General features: G+C 46.0%; 2 protein-coding genes across 2 annotated transcripts in view; one reads left to right on the forward strand and one right to left on the reverse strand.

The window, feature by feature from the left end:
- The window catches only part of IFNGR2 (interferon gamma receptor 2), a 14,673-nt gene extending 4,232 nt beyond the window's left edge, over positions 1–10,441 (forward strand). Inside the window, exons 2-7 of the mRNA XM_026046694.1 lie at positions 2,781–2,907; positions 3,473–3,648; positions 5,335–5,489; positions 6,843–6,993; positions 7,598–7,752; positions 9,321–10,441. Coding sequence (XP_025902479.1) covers positions 2,781–2,907; positions 3,473–3,648; positions 5,335–5,489; positions 6,843–6,993; positions 7,598–7,752; positions 9,321–9,488 — 932 coding nt within the window. The 3' untranslated portion in view covers positions 9,489–10,441. The remainder of the gene's footprint in view (positions 1–2,780; positions 2,908–3,472; positions 3,649–5,334; positions 5,490–6,842; positions 6,994–7,597; positions 7,753–9,320) is intronic.
- Positions 10,442–11,836: 1,395 nt separating this feature from the next.
- Positions 11,837–16,887, reverse strand: TMEM50B (transmembrane protein 50B; the record flags this gene model as incomplete). Its single annotated transcript, XM_026046695.1, has 4 exons — positions 11,837–13,234; positions 15,280–15,337; positions 16,123–16,215; positions 16,768–16,887. Coding segments are annotated over 4 exons (317 nt in total), but the record flags the coding sequence as incomplete, so codon positions are not given.
- Between the last annotated feature and the right edge of the window lie 559 nt (positions 16,888–17,446).

The following is a 17,446-nucleotide window of genomic DNA, read 5'->3' on the forward strand; positions in this document are numbered from 1 at the left end:
GAGCACGGGGCACAGGGCTGCGTCCAAGCGGGTTTTAAAGATCTCCAGAGAAGGAGACTCCACAACCTCTCTGGGCAGCCTGTGCCAGGGCTCTGTCACCCTCCCTGTCAAGAAGTGTTGCCTTAAGTTCCTGTGGAACTTCTGGTGCCTCAGCCTGTGGCCGTTGGCTTGTGGCCTCTAGTCCTATCGCTGGCCACCACTGAAAAGAGGCCGCCCCCCTCCTCCTCACTGCCTCCCTTGAGGTATTTATACACGCTGATCAGGTCCCCCCTCAGCCTTCTCTTCTCCAGGCTGAACAGGCCCAGCTCCCTCAGCCTTTGCTCRTAGGGCAGATGTTCCAGGCCCCTGATCATCCTGGTAGCCCTGCGCTGGACTCTCCAGCAGCTCCACATCCCTCTTGTACTGGGGAGCCCAGAACTGGACACAGTCTCCAGATATGGCCTCACCAGGCTGTGTATAGGGGGACACTTGGCAAAGCTAAGTGTCAGGGTCCTGTTTTGCTCTATTATTAGCAGTGATTCCATGTTCAGGTTGGGTGAGAGGTACCAGGCTGAAGTTGGAGGATTCTGGCATCAGTMCTTAGCAAGTGCAGAGGAGCTGCCGTGACACGTCTGAGTATTGGCTTAGCATGAGAGGGCCAGTAGGAAYGGAGGTGCTGGGCTGCAGTGCTAAACTGAATAACCTTTGAGATAAAAGGTGCATCTTGGTGGTCAGGTTGATAGGAGGTTTGGAAGAGGTGGAAAATGTCAACATGCAGCAAGGAAACAGTTAATTGTAGTGTTGAGGCGTTTGCTTCAGAAGCAGATATTCCTCCTGAATAGCACAACCRGGTGGATGTCATGCGTGCGCAGAAAGGGGCCCTTCGAGATGTTGTTTTCCTCTTTGTACTCTATTTTGTTGCTGCTTTGGTGCAGCAATTGAGTGTCTGCTCTTACAGCTTTTTCAGTTCCTTTCCCTGTTGCCTCTCAGATGAGTAGCAGCCTCTTATCTGATTTCCTGGGAAATTTATCGGCTGTGAACTGGCAGTCATGTTCTGTACAATCCCCGGCCGTTCATCGAGTCGGACGTGGGCGGCTGTCCGGATGCTCAGCTGCTTTTCCAGGTCTGCGGTTTATGGCCGGGCTTTGGTGCCCAGAGAACTATCAGGGGACGAAGGTGTCTTGGAGGAGCTGCTGTAGTYGCTGCTGCCCAGCCCTGTCCCGCCGGGCAGCAGTGGGGATTTCCAGGGAATCGTCGCGCTGTTTGGCAAACGAATGCAGCTTCCTCCTGCTTGGCTCTTCTGCGGTCAGGTGTGTTTCTTCTCTTGCCAAGGGAACTGTTGCACATTAAAACGTGGCCCAAAGTAACAGTGAGTTGCAGCTGGGATCACCGCTCCGCACCTGGACTCTGCCAGTCCCCTTTGCAGGCTCTGGTGTTCATCCGGCAATAGGGGAAGCCAGTTCAGTACAGCACAACAACARCAAGGGTTTCTTCTCTGCCAGTTTGGCAAAGCAACGTGTTTTAAGGTGGGCGCAAGGAGGAGACCAGGGACTGTTCAGGAAGGGAAGTGGGGTCTCTCGGCTTGGAGAGTCAAGAGATCTCTGTCCCAGAARGAAGAATCTGAGGATTGACTGATGCTCTAAAAGGACCTGTGCACTGAAACCATGTTTGAAATGTAAAGTGAGGACAGAGCATTCTTGGCTTTTCCTGGATACAGCGGTTTGACTGATCATTATTGCCCTTTTTCTTCACTGCTTGTTCTTTAAGAGGGAGAAAGAGATGCTGATCTGCGCGTTTTGGTCTCATGTTGTCCTAGAATTCTGCCAAATTAGTAGTATCGGATGTCAGAGTACGGCGATTGCTGATGGTGTGAGATACCTCGCCACATGCCAGACCAGCGGTGGCTCTGCAAGAAGGAACCTGCTTGACTAGAAAGCAAAAACGTGCTTGAAGAAAGGGCTTCCTGGTAGCCTTGCGAACGCCCGTGAACAGCTCATAGCGTCTGTAATTACCTGTGGAGGATCTCAAGCCCGTGTAGCGAACAGAACGATCCATCCGTGCTGGCCGTAACGTTGCTTCCGCGCAGACCGGGCAGCGAAGGAGGGCAGCTTCCCTGTTGGCCGCTATATATTGTGCTACACGCGCTATACTGTGATATATGTAACCACTGTAGTAGTGCTAGAGGCAGGTAGAACAGGGTTGGGTTCAGCTGTGCTTCCTACCGCTGCCAGAAGGCAGTGTCCGCACTGGAATGGGGAACGGGAGCGCTGCGTAAACGTAAATATTTAGCACCCTTTCCTCAGCTGGTTCTGGGCAGGGTTTCAGCAAAGTGACGTCAGCTTGCTCAAGCCCGTTATCAAGGGGCAGCTGTCGGGAGGCATGTGCTCTGGGCTGGCAGCACGTAGCAATATGTAAGGGAAAAAAGCACAAAATAGCTGTGTTTTTGTAATGGCAAGTGCGGGTGGACCATGATTTACAGTTTCATGGGGAAGAAGGATTTTTATGGGGCTTGGGAGGATTGTTTTTTTGGCCTATAATTTTGAAGTGCTTCCTTTAAAGTGCTGCACTTGGCACTTCCTTTGCTGCAGCCTGTGCAGAATAAATAAATGTTGTAAATTGCAGTTCAGTTTGGTGGATAGTGGGGCGTTCTTGGTACTCTTGGAAATGCAATAAGGAGGAGAAATGGCACTGCCCGCAAAGCAGCTAAAATGTAATGTGTGGTAATAAAAGTTGGAAACAAAAAGGTAGTTACTCCATACTTGAAAGTTTTAATCTTATTTTTGTTTCCCTTCTTATTTTAGAACCTTCTGCCCGTTTGCCAGCCCCACAGGGTGTGATGGTTTATTCCTATAACTTCCGTAGCTCGTTGAGATGGTCTCCTGTTGAAGTGGATGGAGGGCCGCTGCTGTACACAGTACATTTTAAAACGTAAGTAGATAGTTCTAAAATAATACGATGATTTTAATACATTAACAGAATTAGCATTTAAAAAAAGCTAAAAATGGATAAGCATACAAACAGAAAAAAAAATGAGTTATTACAGCTGTTTATTTTCATGTATATTTGCAGAGAGTTTCTCAAGACTTGAGAATTCTGTGGTATTTCCACATAATAAGAGAGAAATAATAAGTATTTCCTCTTTGTATGCTTTTTTCCCCCTGAGTCTGTGCAGAGGGTATTTTTCACGGATGCAGTGGATGTTGTAGCTTGTTCTCAACTATGTTACAAGCCCAATATTTGGGCTTTTATTTTCCCCGGTGCTGCTGCGAMGCACCCAAGAGCACCCAGTAATGCAGCTTGGATTCCTGACTTCCCTCTCCCAGTTCTCAGCTTCCCTAGCTGCTGAGAGGGCAGGGGATGAAACCCGCGTGCAGGCGGCAGCCTTGCAAGGGCCTGCGGGACAGCMCTCGGCTCAGTGGGAGCGCCCGCATTTTGGAGCCTGGGTGCTTGTCCCCTCTTGCTGATGTTTGGGGTGTCTTTTTTTGCCTCGCAGGGCAGCCTTTAACCAGTGGGATGAGATGAACTGCACACGGATCAGTGGGACCGAATGCCGCTTCCCGCAGCTGCTGAACGAACGGAGCTGGACCGTCACGCTGCGTGTGAGGGCCGAGCGGGGGCCGGCGGTTTCCGACTGGGTGCAGTCGGAGCCCTTCGTGGCAGAGAGAAACAGTAAGTGCCCTCTGTGACTGCAGGGAGTCTCTCCAAGAGATTTCTCTGGAAAAATGTTAGTTGTCCGTTTGAGGGTATTTGGACTGTGGTGCGCAACAGCCGAGGGAGAGAACCGTGGCGGTTGCTGAACAAGGGCTGCAAAGTCTGCGTGTGTCACTKCAAGTTTGATGCTGCTCGCTTCCTCTGAGGTGGTGTCAGCCAGCAGCTCTGCAGCGCTGTTAGCATCTCCCCTCTCAACAGGAAGAGGGATGTGTTACCAGTATGTGTTACCTACTGGTAAAACAGGAATTCATTTGATGCCAGTGTGAACGTGCGCGCTGCTGCTCTTGGTGAAGGTCTGCTCTTTATGTGAGCGGGGCCGGCGCCGGGCCTAGGAGGAGATAAGTGTTGAGTTAAAAATGCCTCTTAAATAATCATGAAGCAGAGGAAAGGAGGTGCTAACTCTTTAGTTCAAAATGTCCCTTTCCTTGGGAGGAGCTGTGGTGGTGACCTCAGTTCTAAGTCTTGACTTTTCTGTAAGCAGTAAAGAGTGTGGGGAGGAATTGCCCGAGTCTTGAGTTGAAGGCTATACCTGACGGATCCCTAGCTTGCCTTGCAGAATTGCTTGTGTGTAGGGAAGCGGGGATCCTTGAGGGGCTGTGGGAAAAGCAAAGTGTTGGGCAAATGGGAACGCAGCCAAAGCAGAGGTTCAGTGGGGGAGAGGGCAGTTGGTGCCTCTCTGCTCGGAGCAGCGCTGGCTGTGTCCTGCTGCGGGAGCAGGACACTGTCCCGAGCCCGGGGCAGCTCGTTCCTGCTCRCCCCTCCACCGGAGCTCGTGGAGGAAACCCGCTGCTCCAGTGTGTGCAGCTGGGCAGAGACAGGAAGGAGAGAGAAACCCAGGCTTCTGTACAACCTGAAAATCACGGGGCTGTGTTTTTCTCTAAGCAACACAGGAGCGAGCAGCATCTGCTGGGTTTTGGTTTGGTCTTTTTGACCCTTTACAAGGCAACAGGAGCAATGATTGCACTCAAGAACTGACTCTTAGTGTTAATATCCTCCCTTCCCCAGCGTGCAAAGGGAGAGTGTTTGTTTTGATGCGAGGGGGCCTCCCAAATGCTGATAAGCTCAGCCTTGGAAAGAAGATACAAAGGATAAATGACTTGTGATCACAAGGTGACCTGCGATCACATAAATGTCTCCTTTCGCACTCAGTGATAATAACTTGCATAATGTTTTTCATGATTTAGACATCAGAGCACTTCACAAAATGATGTCATCGGTCTGTAGGACAGATGGAGAAATCAAAGCGGGGGAGAGTGGTGATGGGGAACTAACTGTTCCTGTTCCAGTCTGGTTTGACCCAACCAGAGAAGTGGTGTTAAGAGAAGTTGGAATGACGCGGCTGAATTTGCTATTTGTGAGGCGGGGAGAGGGAAATGAACAAACCGATATCACCATTAAGTCCAAATAGATACGGATGGATATTTRTTTAATTTCCAGGGAAAGCCATCTGGAAATGCTTCTTTCCATTTGCTCCCTAGATCTGATAAAGTTTGCAGTCAACTAGAGGAGCAAGTCCCCGTGCCCCCTCCTTCCTCCAGACAGATCTGTCGGTACTGAGCAGGTTGCCGCGCGAAGCGGGCCCAAGCCGGGCGCGCGGCCCCGCCGGCTTCACCGCTCGCTCTCTCTCTCTCTCTGTGTTTGCAGCTACTATCGGACCGCCCCGCGTGAGCAGCGCCGCTGAGGCTGCCTTCCCTCACTCGCTTCTCCTCAGCATCACGCCCCCTTTCGCCCCGAGGCCGGGGGAGCTCCTGCAGTACCGCGTGTCCTACTGGGAGAACGCCACTCGCGCCACCAGAAAAGTAAGAGCTCTGAGCACGGGGCTTGGTGGTGGTTGTTGGTGCCTCTCGRCACCGACGGAGCAGAAGGGAGGAAGGAAGGGTCGTGTCCGCTGGGCTTTTTTCTAGCAGCAAAGGTCAGCAGTTGGTGGCATGAAGAGAAGTTCATCTGGTCTTGGCTCAAGCACTGCATGTGTTACTAAACTTTAAAAAGGAACTTTTTTTCCCCTCCATATAAAAGCAAGGTTAAACCTTGAGCAAAGGAGAGTGCCCCCAAAGTGCAAAGCTGCTTTGAAAGTGGCAGTTTGCTGTCGAAGTTTGAGCAATTTGGAAGACTCTGAAATCTTCTCCCTCCTTTCCTGTGCGGGGCTGGTTTGTGCCAGCAGCTTCAGGAGGTGCCTGCAGGGGCCTGATGCTGCCGGGACCCCTGGGGCCGGGAAGGACAGGAGTGGAAACACAACGGCCACCCCTGGGATGAGCAGTTGCCCCTGATCTAACTGGAACTTTGCCCTGGTGGCAAATGCTGCCCATGGGAATGGGCAAACATGCTCCTAGCAGACTAGCCTTGCAGGGCAGAAAACAAATTACATTAAAAATAAAATCATAAGAAGAGCATTCTAAAATTTAAAAAACAGAAGCAGAAAAAGTTTCATTTAAAAAATTTACTTTTTAAACCATTTGTCCCAAAGGGCCTTGTTAAATCTGAAAAGCCCCGACTTCCTTCCTCTCCTGCCAAAAGGCATGTTTTTCTGACACGTATAGAACACCCGCACGTTTGATGTTCAGACAAGAAGCCGCTCTGGTTTGGCAATTGAGGCTTGGTGGCTCTGAGACTTTTTACCTCTAAGGTAAAAAAAAAAAAAGAGTGTGGAGACCATGTTGAGAAGGTGAAGGTTTTGTTTGGTTGCTCAGCTCCTTTTCCTGCTTAGGAGGAAGAGACCTCACTGACCTAGTGAACACTGACCTGGTGTCAGCAGCCTGCGGTGGTGGGGACGCCTCTCGTGGCTTGTTTTTCCCTCTCCCTTCCTGTGYTGCTTGCACTGCCTGGGGTGCCACATTAGCAGCACCCAAGGTGTCCGGTGGGACCCTGGGGGTCAAACAAGACCTTGCAGCAGGTTTCAGGCCTTTGCTTTTTGTGTCCTTGTAGGAGGTTTTAAATGTTCAGGCTTCGTTTCATTTTAAAACAGTGACATTTCGAATGCCTTAAAATAGCAAAGTTGAAATGCACTTGACATGGTTGGGAAAGCTGAGAAATAAAAGTAAAATCTGTTGTTTTTTTAACTGGGAAACGTAGGTATTGAAAGGGGAATTGTACTGAACGCAACTTTTTTTTTTTCTTTTTTCAACAAATAACCTTTTCTTTTGCCTTTTAAACAGGAGCTGAAGACGAGCAGYTCGCTATTCAAAATTACCGACCTAAAGGAGTCGACGCTGTACTGTTTGGAAGTGCGAGTAGAGCTYCAGACGCTGTACTGCAATATCTCAGGCCTGCCCAGTGCCCCGCAGTGTTACAGTACTGCCCTCAGCGGTACGAGCCGGAGTTTGCTGCTCTTGTTTCTATCTAAYGCCACGAGTGGGGGGCATGAGGCTTAGATGGCCCCACGAGGGAGCGACACAAGCGTGCCTGGCAGGAGGGCAGCGAGGGCACCGCTGGCGGGACTTCTAATAGCAAAAGAACAAGGGGTTTTCAGTGGGCCTCGGTATCCTTTAAGTTAGTCAAAGAGCCTTTTAGGGGTATTATTGCCTAAAAAACCAAAACAACCTCCCCTAATACTTGGTCTTTGGCGAAGGAGACAGAGTTACTCTTGCAAAATCTCGCGTGCYTCCGTCACTGCTTCCTGCAGGAGAGGCACGTCCCTCTCCTTGGCCTGCTTCCCCTTCTCGGAGGCTTCTGAGYTTCGTGTGGTTGTTGCAGGGGTTACGAGATGGGGGGTGGGAAGGAGAAGGCTGCTCCAGAATMAGAGTTGCTCCTGCTTTCCAACCCCTCTGGCCACGGGCATGGATGAGACCTCAGCAGTTCTGCTTTATTTAGCTTGGGCAGCAAATTTAAGCTGCTTTACACTTTGCTTGACACGTGATGTTGTGCAAATATGACCCTGCTCCATTCTCTTTTTCTTCTTTTTTTTTTCCAGAGGCAACCACAACTGGATATGCTATACTAATATTTCTACTAATCTTGGTGATCCTAATTTTTGCAATAGTCGGCTTGTTTCTCATACAGAGATACCACACCACAATTAAATACTGGTCTCAGGCACCTTTCAGAATCCCCTCCCACTTTGAAGAGGTACGTGTAGACTTTCTCCTTCCCCCCATTCCTTCCCCCTGCACATGGCAATAGTCAGCCTGATATGAACGTAACTGAAACTGGTTGTAGACAAACAGAGGCCTTTCCTCAGCCTTTCATTTCGATACATCCAATTGCTGATTTCCTGTGAACTATTACTTTTATATTACATGATATTTCCCAKATTTCCCTTAACTGTATTTTTTTCCCCTTTCCCTGTAGTTTTATGTAACTCTGCAATACAAAAATCATCCTGTGACTTCTTTTTTTCTCGGTGCAGCTCACGCATTTCTGTACTAAACACTGTTTCAGTCTTCTTCAGCTTCCTCTTTTTAGCACTTACACAGGAAGTGGCCTTTAAGGAAAGGGTTTTTTTTATTTCAAAGTTGTTGTTCAGCGTATTTTCCATTTTTTTAAAAAGTTAGTAGTTGCTTGTGGGTTTTTTGAGGTTTATTTCTTGGCTGCCTATGTCTCTATGTTGGAGTAATCTTACACATTAGGCCAGTTTTTATAGAAATACAAGTGAACGGTGCCACACTTTCTGCAGAACCTTGAGCAAATCATTTTTCTCGCTTTGTATTTGCTTCAGTTTCCAGTTTATCAGGACACAGTGAAAACACCAAAATTCAGGTCATGGAAGAAAAAAAAAGTCCTTTTGCAGCACAGTAAAAGTGCATTTCATGCAAAGGACGGCCAGAATTAATCCATTGCCCCTCCTATTTGTTTTCCATTAGAGTCTGTAATTATGGTTTCTGGAGTAATTGATTGAATCTAGAGGAAAAAAAAAACCCACAGCAACAGTAGGTTCTGATGAGCAAGGGAGCCTGTTGTCAGGGAAAATAACTGCCAAGAAAATAAGTAARATCAGTAAATCCGCGGAATTTTCTAAGTATCTATTTTTAGAGGGGATCAGTGGGCCTGGGCCTTCTCCTCTTCAAGTATTCCCACTAGTACAAAACAGCCCTCATTCTAAGCCAGTTTCATACGTCCAAGTCCAGGCTTTCAGCTCATCACGTGGTTCCTTCTCTTAGAGAAGCGCCTGAGCTGGCAGAGTTACAGGAAACACTTCTAGCACAGGCCTTCCTTCGCCCAAAGCCAAATCCCTGTTCCCTTGGGCCAAAACTCATGCAAATGCCTGTATCTGAGGCTCTTGTATGAATCTTGACGAAGTCACTCTGTTCCCACCGTCCCTGCTATACGGAGAGCTCTAGCGCTGTCCTCCTGGAAAGCAGGGCTGATTTGTTTCCCTGCCACACATTACTCTGCAGCCCTGTCCCAGGCAGATTATGGTGCCTCCGACAGCAGGAAAAACAGCTTTGGGGAGGGATGTTTGCCTGCACGTTCTCCCTCCCCAGCAACAGGGAGGAAAGCTTTCTGGGTATTCCTCATGTCTTCACTTCTCCCGGGTCAGCGCAGTTCCCATACAGTATCAGCCATTTCCATGAATCCGGGTCGGACGCAGGTCGGCCCCCCTTGCCTCGAGGGGCTGGTAACTGTCCCGTCTCTGKGATTTCTAATGCACCCGCTCCCTGCACAGCCCCTAAGCTGCTTTTTCTGGCTTCTTCCAGTATCTGCAAGATCCSAGCCTGACCTTTCCCGAGGTGCTGGAGAACCACGTGCAGGACGATCCCTGCGACTTCCTCTCTGTGGTGTGCAGCGGAGAAGGAAGCCAGGAAGGCCCCACCAGCGCGGAGGATAAAGCTCCTTCCCCTGGCAGCTCCAGGGAAAGCGAATGAACTTTCAGGGGCGCCACAGAGAGACCCTCCTTCCCAGCCTTGTGGAGCCTCCTGCCCCCGAGCGCCGCTCAGCAGCTCCCGGCAGCGCAACAAGCCCTGGGCAAAACGGCGCCCGTGCCCAAGCCGGGGCCAGAGCCGGCTTCCCGGGAAGGGCGGCGGCAGCTCGGCCTTCCTTGCAGGGGCTCCTGCTGCGGCACGGAAGCACCTGCCTTCACCGGGAGACACCGACAAGGCGGCCCGGGACAGTGACAGGAACACTAACYAGTTGTGAGAGAGATGGAGTGGATGGAAACAGGTACCAGCAGCGTTCAACGTCATAAAGCTTTTTCCCTAGCTGTAAGAAAGCTTTGAAAAACGTGCACTTTAAGAGGTGATGCAACCTATTTTGTTTTTAGTTAAGTGCAGCATGGATTACTTTTTATGTGGATTTTTTTTTCCTCCTGTGGTTGCCTTATTTATGAATTCTGTTTTAGCATTCATTAGTCCCCTTTTTTTGACTCAGTTCAAGCACTTCTGTGGCTTCTACTTCTTCCCTGTAGTTGAAAATGCATTCTACAAAGAAGCCAGACTGGACTCGACCCTCCTCGGAGCTAACTTCCATACCAGCCACCACGCACTGCTCCTACCTCCCTTTGGGCCTCCAATGCAGTCAAAAGAAGCATTAATCTTTTGCTCCTGGGGGAAATAAGGCTATTTTTTTCTGGCAAAATGAACTCTAAAATAGAGTTTGCTCAGCATTTGTACAAAATGTCTGAACAACTCTCAGACACTAAAATCTTTTGCGGTCTYGCAACAAGAAAAGCTTTTTGGGGGGATCGCACAAAGCAGAAGCAGCAAGACCAAGCTCAGGCTACAACACCAAGGGCTATAAAGCAGAGGGAAAGGTGGAACCCCTTTCCACGGCCAGTAAAATTGAAGGAAAAGAATCTTCCCCTTTTGTACATAATAAAGATTGTTTTTATTCCACTCATGGTAATTTTTTAATGAAATAAAAAATGATTACGTGTAATTGTTCCCAGTTACTCTGAGTCAGCTCTTGAGGGACCTGCTTTACAGCCATCGCTGTCGATTTTCTGAGTTAAGCTCTTCCAGCCCTTCTGAGAAGGCACAAGCCAAGCCGGTGTAAAGGCACTAACATTAACGGAGCTGCTTCCTTGAAGAAGGAAGCCTCTTAATCRGCTGCCATTTCTTAGCATGCCCAGGCAGTGAGTCAGCTGAAGGCCGAGTCCTGCTTTAGAGCCGACAAGAAGTTACAACCTGCCTGGGAGCTGCGGAATCTCCACTTCCTCTTAGGTTTGTCCATGGATATTTTTTTTCCAAAACTGTTGTAAACAAATGTGGAAGCGCAGCCTCAGGTACACGTAACAGAGGCTGCCAGTACTGGCTTCCACATACAAAACATTCCCTGGGAATAATGACAGATGCAGCCTACAATTTGCTGAATAAACCTGGCCTACTAAGTAGAAACATAGAAGTCTTCTGTTTGAAGTGGTTGTATTAGATATTTCCAACAGTTGCACAAAGACCAAGTTTAAAAAACAGAACGTACACACCTTGTGGTAAGAGTAACTCAAAGTTTATCACCACAAGTGCCCACCATAAGAGGTGAAAGCACTCTTTAAAGTGAGCAATCACTGTCAACCTCATGGAACTGCTTACAGTGTCAAAGTAACCTGGGGACATTCTGAATAAACCCCGCATGGCTGTTGCACCAGGCTGCTTCGGAACTTGGGAACCTCCAAGTCCTGCCTTTTCCTCCCGCCTCCTACTAATCAGTAGGCATCACCAAAGCAACTCCCCAAATCCCCAAGCAGTGGCCAATATGCAGGCGGAAGCAAGCAAGTTTCTGACGCAAGATGCCGGCAACTCCAGCAAAGGGCTCCTCCCTGCTCTGAAGGGAAGGGTTTTAGGAGGAAGCTCCGCGCAAGCAGCCCAGGAGCCCTGCTGGACACTGACTGCCCCATGGGGTATCAAGGGGCAGCTGGCGCAGACACCCTCAGCGGGGCTTGGTTTCTGCCGTGCTCGTTTCTCACTCAGTTGCAAAGCCGATGCCCACCCTCACAAGCTCACCGATGGGAGCCCAACAGCAGAACAAGAACGTTTGGGTTTAATTATTAGCTGGTGTAAGACTTGCTTCAAGGCCAGCATGACTTGCGCTGTTAAATAGAGACTACTGCAAAGTTACCCTGTGACATTCGCACACCGCTTTGAGAACGTAAGATAAAGTTTATTGCCAGTTTCTGGAATTACAACCCGACAGACAACTCCTGTGCAACGCTGCAGTTGACACCAGTGAAGCTATTGTAACTCACTGCAGGGCGGTGAGGGCAGGAGAGAAGTTAGTCTAGCCAGTAGCACAATTTCAGCTGCAGTATTTGCTTCATATTCTGTCCACTGGAAAGATTCCCACAAGGGAGCAGTTAGATGACTAACAGCACACAGTAACCATGCACATAAGTTACAGCCTTTCGGGCAGTAGCACTTCACGGGCTATTCTGATACACAGGAAGTTATAAAAGCTTTCGGACGCAGGGGAGATTCAAATGCTCCAGGACCACATAAAACTCGGAAGGGAAGGAAGTCACCAACAGCAAGGTGGATACACAAGATCAGTCCAAAGCTACAGAATGTGCTCCCTTCCTGTCTRTTTCAGCCAGAAGAAACTGGACTTCAGTAACAGCTGCATTTCTATGAAGTGCCCATCAAATTTGGGAAATAAATAAATTTTAACTGGGGCAAGTGGCACTCCTAAAACTCAGGGAAGTCAAAATGCTCGGTAAGATCATTATTTTTTTAGAAGCACTACAGCAATAAAAACATTTCTATTATATCCCCACTTGAAATGCTCACCATTTCTATTTAAAAAGTCATACGTAGCAGAGTCACTTAATGAGCAAAAAGCTTTCCTTGAGGAAAATGTATGCTGGCCTAACATTAGACATGCTGGTCGGACTCTCTTTTCTTCCTTACGTCTCTTAACTAGCATCAGTTCCAGGGTTTTTCACTATTAGCAGATAGAGTAAATGCTTATTAGTGTCTATTGGAGTGAAGGGCAGGAGCTCGGTCCTGCGAGGGCTGGGCTGCTGCCAGACTTCCCTTGGGCTACAGCGGGCGGGRGTCAGCAAGAGCTGCGTCTGCCACGCAGGATCTGCCCAACACAGGGCCCTGTTCAAAAATTAAAGCTACTTTTGAGTTGTTCTGAGCAGTTAAATCCTTGAAAGCAACTTTCAAGAATGCAACAGAATTTACCGACATTAAGGACAGTTTTGGCTGGGCCCCTTCCCTAGGCTCTCTGCAGCTTCAGGTGACCAAGCAGCCCTTGCAAAAGGAGCTCGAGCAGGCCCATGCCTAAGAGTAATAAGCACTTTTATGGGGAACCCGCTTTATCCTGTTAATTTCTTTGTAGCTCCCCTGCAGTGGAAGTCTGGAAGTGTGGAAGGTGGATGGAGCCCCGTGCGCTTGAAGAAAGGAGCGTGAAGATTTCGGACAGCGAGCCCGACTTTCCCTTTTTAAGATATATACAGTCATATGTACATATTCACAAAGCGTTCCTCTGAAAAGAGGGAACTTCTTACAGAAACTGTAATTTGTCTCAGTTCGTATGATTGAGAAAGCAAAATGAGAACAAATGAATGTAAATGTATCTACATACAGAGTACAACATAGCCACTATGGAATAGACAACGCTCTCCTTGATCTCTCATCCCCACAATTCTTCTGTTCTTCCAAACTTGTAGATCAGGGTACTAAGGAAAAAAAAAAAAGTTAATATTTAATCAAGTCAGTACTTTTTTATATTTGTATTTCATGCTCTATCCATGGACTTTCCATTTCACGCTCTATCTAGGACTAACGTGTGGAGTTACAGAGATTTCAGATCTGTGGAGGTCTCATCCTGGGATACAGCAACCAGCTGAACACAGAGCATCGTGTTAGGATGAGCRTGTGAGCAATTAAATGGGTACGAGGAAACCAGAAAGAACACACACCCTGTGGTGGATAAGGCAAACTACAAATTACAGCTGGATTCCCAAAATGCCTTTCATAAGGTTGGATGCAGTTAAGCATTGTCATGGATCAAAAGAAATGTCCAAGGATCAAAATCAAGCATGATTTCCTTAAACTTTTTGTGAGGGATCTTTTTTCTTATAACCAACAAATGAATGGTAAAGAGCACAATCACACTAAATCCTAAGACAAGGAGTAGGCCGAGACATGAGAAATACTGATGCTAAGATCAATAAAAATGAAGTAAGGGTAAATAATACAGCATTTGGGCAACTCATGAGAGAATTATTAATAGAGCACATTACATTAAACAAAAAAAAAAAAAAAATGGTGGAATAACAACCAGGACTTACGCTTCAGCCCTGAAGCACCATTTAGGGAATATAGGTATTGTGGAGAACACTGATCAAAGACGATCTGACTCACTTAAAAGAAGGGGAATGTGCTCAGGACATGGAGAAAGGAGTTGCTGAGTGATCATGATCTAGCCCAGAGGAAGTGAGTCTACAGCACTGGGTGCAATTCACAAGTGTTACTGCTTCAYATAAATGGTGGGATAAAAACAAACTAAACATGGTTTTAAATAAATAAATGAATAAGTCTCATAGTTCATACCTAGATAATAAACTTAGCCAGACAARAACAACCAGGACTCCCAGGGGGAGCCAGTCTATCCGATCACTGTAGAGCATCTGATACGGTACTAGAAGGAAAATTGTTAACCCAGGGATTTATATGGATATGGACCTTGCAAAAGGGGAGGTTATGCCAAATTTTTGATAGTGGGATTGATTCTGCTTTCACTGTTTTCTCTTCACCCAACAATATTCATAGGTAACACATTACATTACAGAATGCACTAGAAGAGTTAGTATAGCTATAAAGAGTTTCAAAGTGTCTTACAACACACCGGATGCCATTATATAAAATAGTATTCGACTTAAACCCATTTCTGTTATGAAACACACTACCATGTTTGTACAAGATAATTTCATCACTCTTCATAACTGAAAGCTCACCTAGTAGAAAAAAAAATTAGGCATCAAATAAAAAGAAAAAAAAAAGATCAAGTCATTGGCTGTTGTCATGAAATAGTCCAGAAAAAAAGTCAGTAGGATCCATCACCTACTACTCCCTGGAAGCACTGCAAGGTGCTCGTGGTGCAGACATGAAAATCTTACTGGCAGTACCCTGAGCACTGGCAATATCTCACCCAGAATATTGTCTATATCCTCGGTCATCCATATTCTAGAGCTGCAAATCGAGTGGGAGCAGAAAGAGCTGCACTAACAGGAAGCAAGGGCAGGAGAAGAAGGGGCAAGTGAAGATTTGGCTCTTGGCACTGGAGGAAGCAAGAAAGCAAGATTGGAAAAAAAACAGCAATAGAGGGGTTTAAAAAAAAAAAAAAAGTAGTTTTAAGAAAGTCTGATTGGTTTATGAAATGGATAGTATCACATCAGTTCTCTGCCCAGTATCAGGCATGCTGGGGAGGGGTTTATTGGGTTGCACTCGATGATCTTGAAGGTTTTTTCCAACCATAATGATTCTGTGACCCAAGAAGAGTATATTTTATGTGCTGTTCTCCTCATGTAGGAAAGCTCAAGGTGGTAACAGGGAAACCCAGGGAGTGCCGCACGGAAAGCGGCAAGCTCATGTTGTCTAAAGACAAGTGTGATGTCAGCCTCTGGCTTTTAGCATCTATTTTCTAGGGGTACCTATATGTATGGAAACAAGCAAGTGTAATTCTCACTTGGAAAGAGGGAAAMGTACCCAGACACCTTACCTGAAAAATATCAATGCATTCTGGAAAAACACTGCTAATCCAGGGTAAACATTAGTGTCTGCAAGTTAAATGAAAAAGAAATTGTAAGTTCTTTTGTACTAAAATGYATATTTCAAAACATTGCCCATAGTATCACTCCCATGGTCTAACTACAAAACTACATGTGTTACTGCRAAAAGAACAGACCACATTCCCATTCTTTGTGTCTTCTGCCTCCCAGCTCACAACAGAAACATTTTTCTGTGTGTGAAAGTAAACCTCAGAACCAAAATACAATCCATAATATTTCAGAATGATTTTAGTCTTCAGAGAAGCCTTTTAGAATTTTATTTAAATACTTGTCATTAAAATACATACATACATACATATATATATATATATATATAAAAACCACAGGAGTTCATAACTCAGCAGCAATTCCTGAATTACAGTCAGTTACCTACCCATATGTATATGGGGATTTTTTACATATATAAAATACCTACACATTATATCTATATACATCTAGATAGACACATACATAATATATACATTTATAAATGTATTTTTGTCTGCCTAGGTACAAAGAGACACATATAAAATCCATACATGGACTGTCTGAAGGAGCTCRTAGTGGTAGTTCCCATCACTCCCTGAAAGCTATGCAGTAAAGAGCAGAGAATGGCCCACTAGATTTTCAGATTCAAAATGTAAAGCAAAAAATGGAAGAACTCCTAAACAAGGTGCTACATCACAGCGTAGGTATCAAATTGGGGCAGAGCACTTTGCATCAGGTGTGATGATCATTCTAGAACAGCAGCAACCCCCATCTCTTTATTGCAATTAATCAAGAAGGACACTTACTCTGTGTAACATATGCTCCAAAGAGAATCCACATTGAAGCAATAAGTGACCCAAACATCAGCATAAAGCCAATAAAGAGCCAGACACGAGCACCTGCGGGGAATATTTAAACCACTGAGAACCACACAGCACATTATCCATGACACACGACCCATTGCAATGCAGTGTTACCTCCCCGAAGGTGCAAAGGGAAGGGAYTGAAGCCGGCATCGAGGACAAGATAAATCAAATTTTGCTTCCTTTAACAGAGCAAATACTGGTTGGACTCCCAATGTTTTAGGGAGGAAATACTTGGCAGGTATTTCCACTCATCTGGAATGAAGACCTGTGGCACAAGCTCTAATGTCCATCATTTAATATAACTTGAAGGGGACTAACTAAAAGGGTCTCCACCAAAACTGCATCGTTTCTGAGGCTGGGATAGCCTTTCAGTAGGGTACAGAACACAACCCCTTCCAGTGTTTCCTTCAGGAAGGTATCTTCAGAGGGGTGATATCTAACGACCTCAAGTGCTAAATTTGTAAGGAAGTTAACCTCTCAGAAATTCACTCCTGCTCCTTGGATTCTGATTATTACTATCAGCACTTAAAAACAAACAAACAAAAATCTTTCAAATCAGCATGATTTGAAAGTTAGTTAATTTACCTGTCCTCCCTAAACATCCGTCACTGTAGCTGTCTCCTCTCACCTGCGCGTTTGACACAGCATTTATCCTAGAACAAACAAAATAAAAACAAACAAAAAAAGTGCATATGCTTCCATTCACTAGAAAATCATTTCAAAACAAAACACTAGCAGTTTTTAAGATGCAATAAATTCTGAGAAAATACTCAGCAAGTCTTTCCTGTAGAGTCACCTATTACTACACATCCTTAATGGAAGGATTCCAAATGGATTTCAAAACAGCCCCCAAAACCTTTCAAAAGTTTCACTTGAATTTTCAGATTAACAGACCTACAGGCTGGAAGAGCTTAATTGCTCTTTTTTGATTGAAATATTGATTGAATTGATTGAAATATTCCCAGTGACTTTTTGGTTATCTGTTTAAGTTTTTAAAACATCTAAGACCACTTCACAGGAGTAGTAACAGCCCATAACGTGATGCATTTGATTAGGATATAAGGTACTTTTTGGGGCCTCTCCTTCACAGTGACACCCAGATATTCAAGTGAGACACTCTGCAAGGAGAGACAATATGTCTTCTTAAAACAAGTTATGTGTCTGGGAGAAAAATAAAATAAAATAAAATAAAATAAAATAAAATAAAATAAAATAAAATAAAATAAAATAAAATAAAATAAAATAAAATAAAATAAAATAAAAT

Source organism: Nothoprocta perdicaria, unplaced genomic scaffold (genome assembly GCF_003342845.1).
Source record: "Nothoprocta perdicaria isolate Ctin4 unplaced genomic scaffold, notPer1 scaffold_456, whole genome shotgun sequence".
Taxonomy (NCBI): Eukaryota; Metazoa; Chordata; class Aves; order Tinamiformes; family Tinamidae; genus Nothoprocta; species Nothoprocta perdicaria.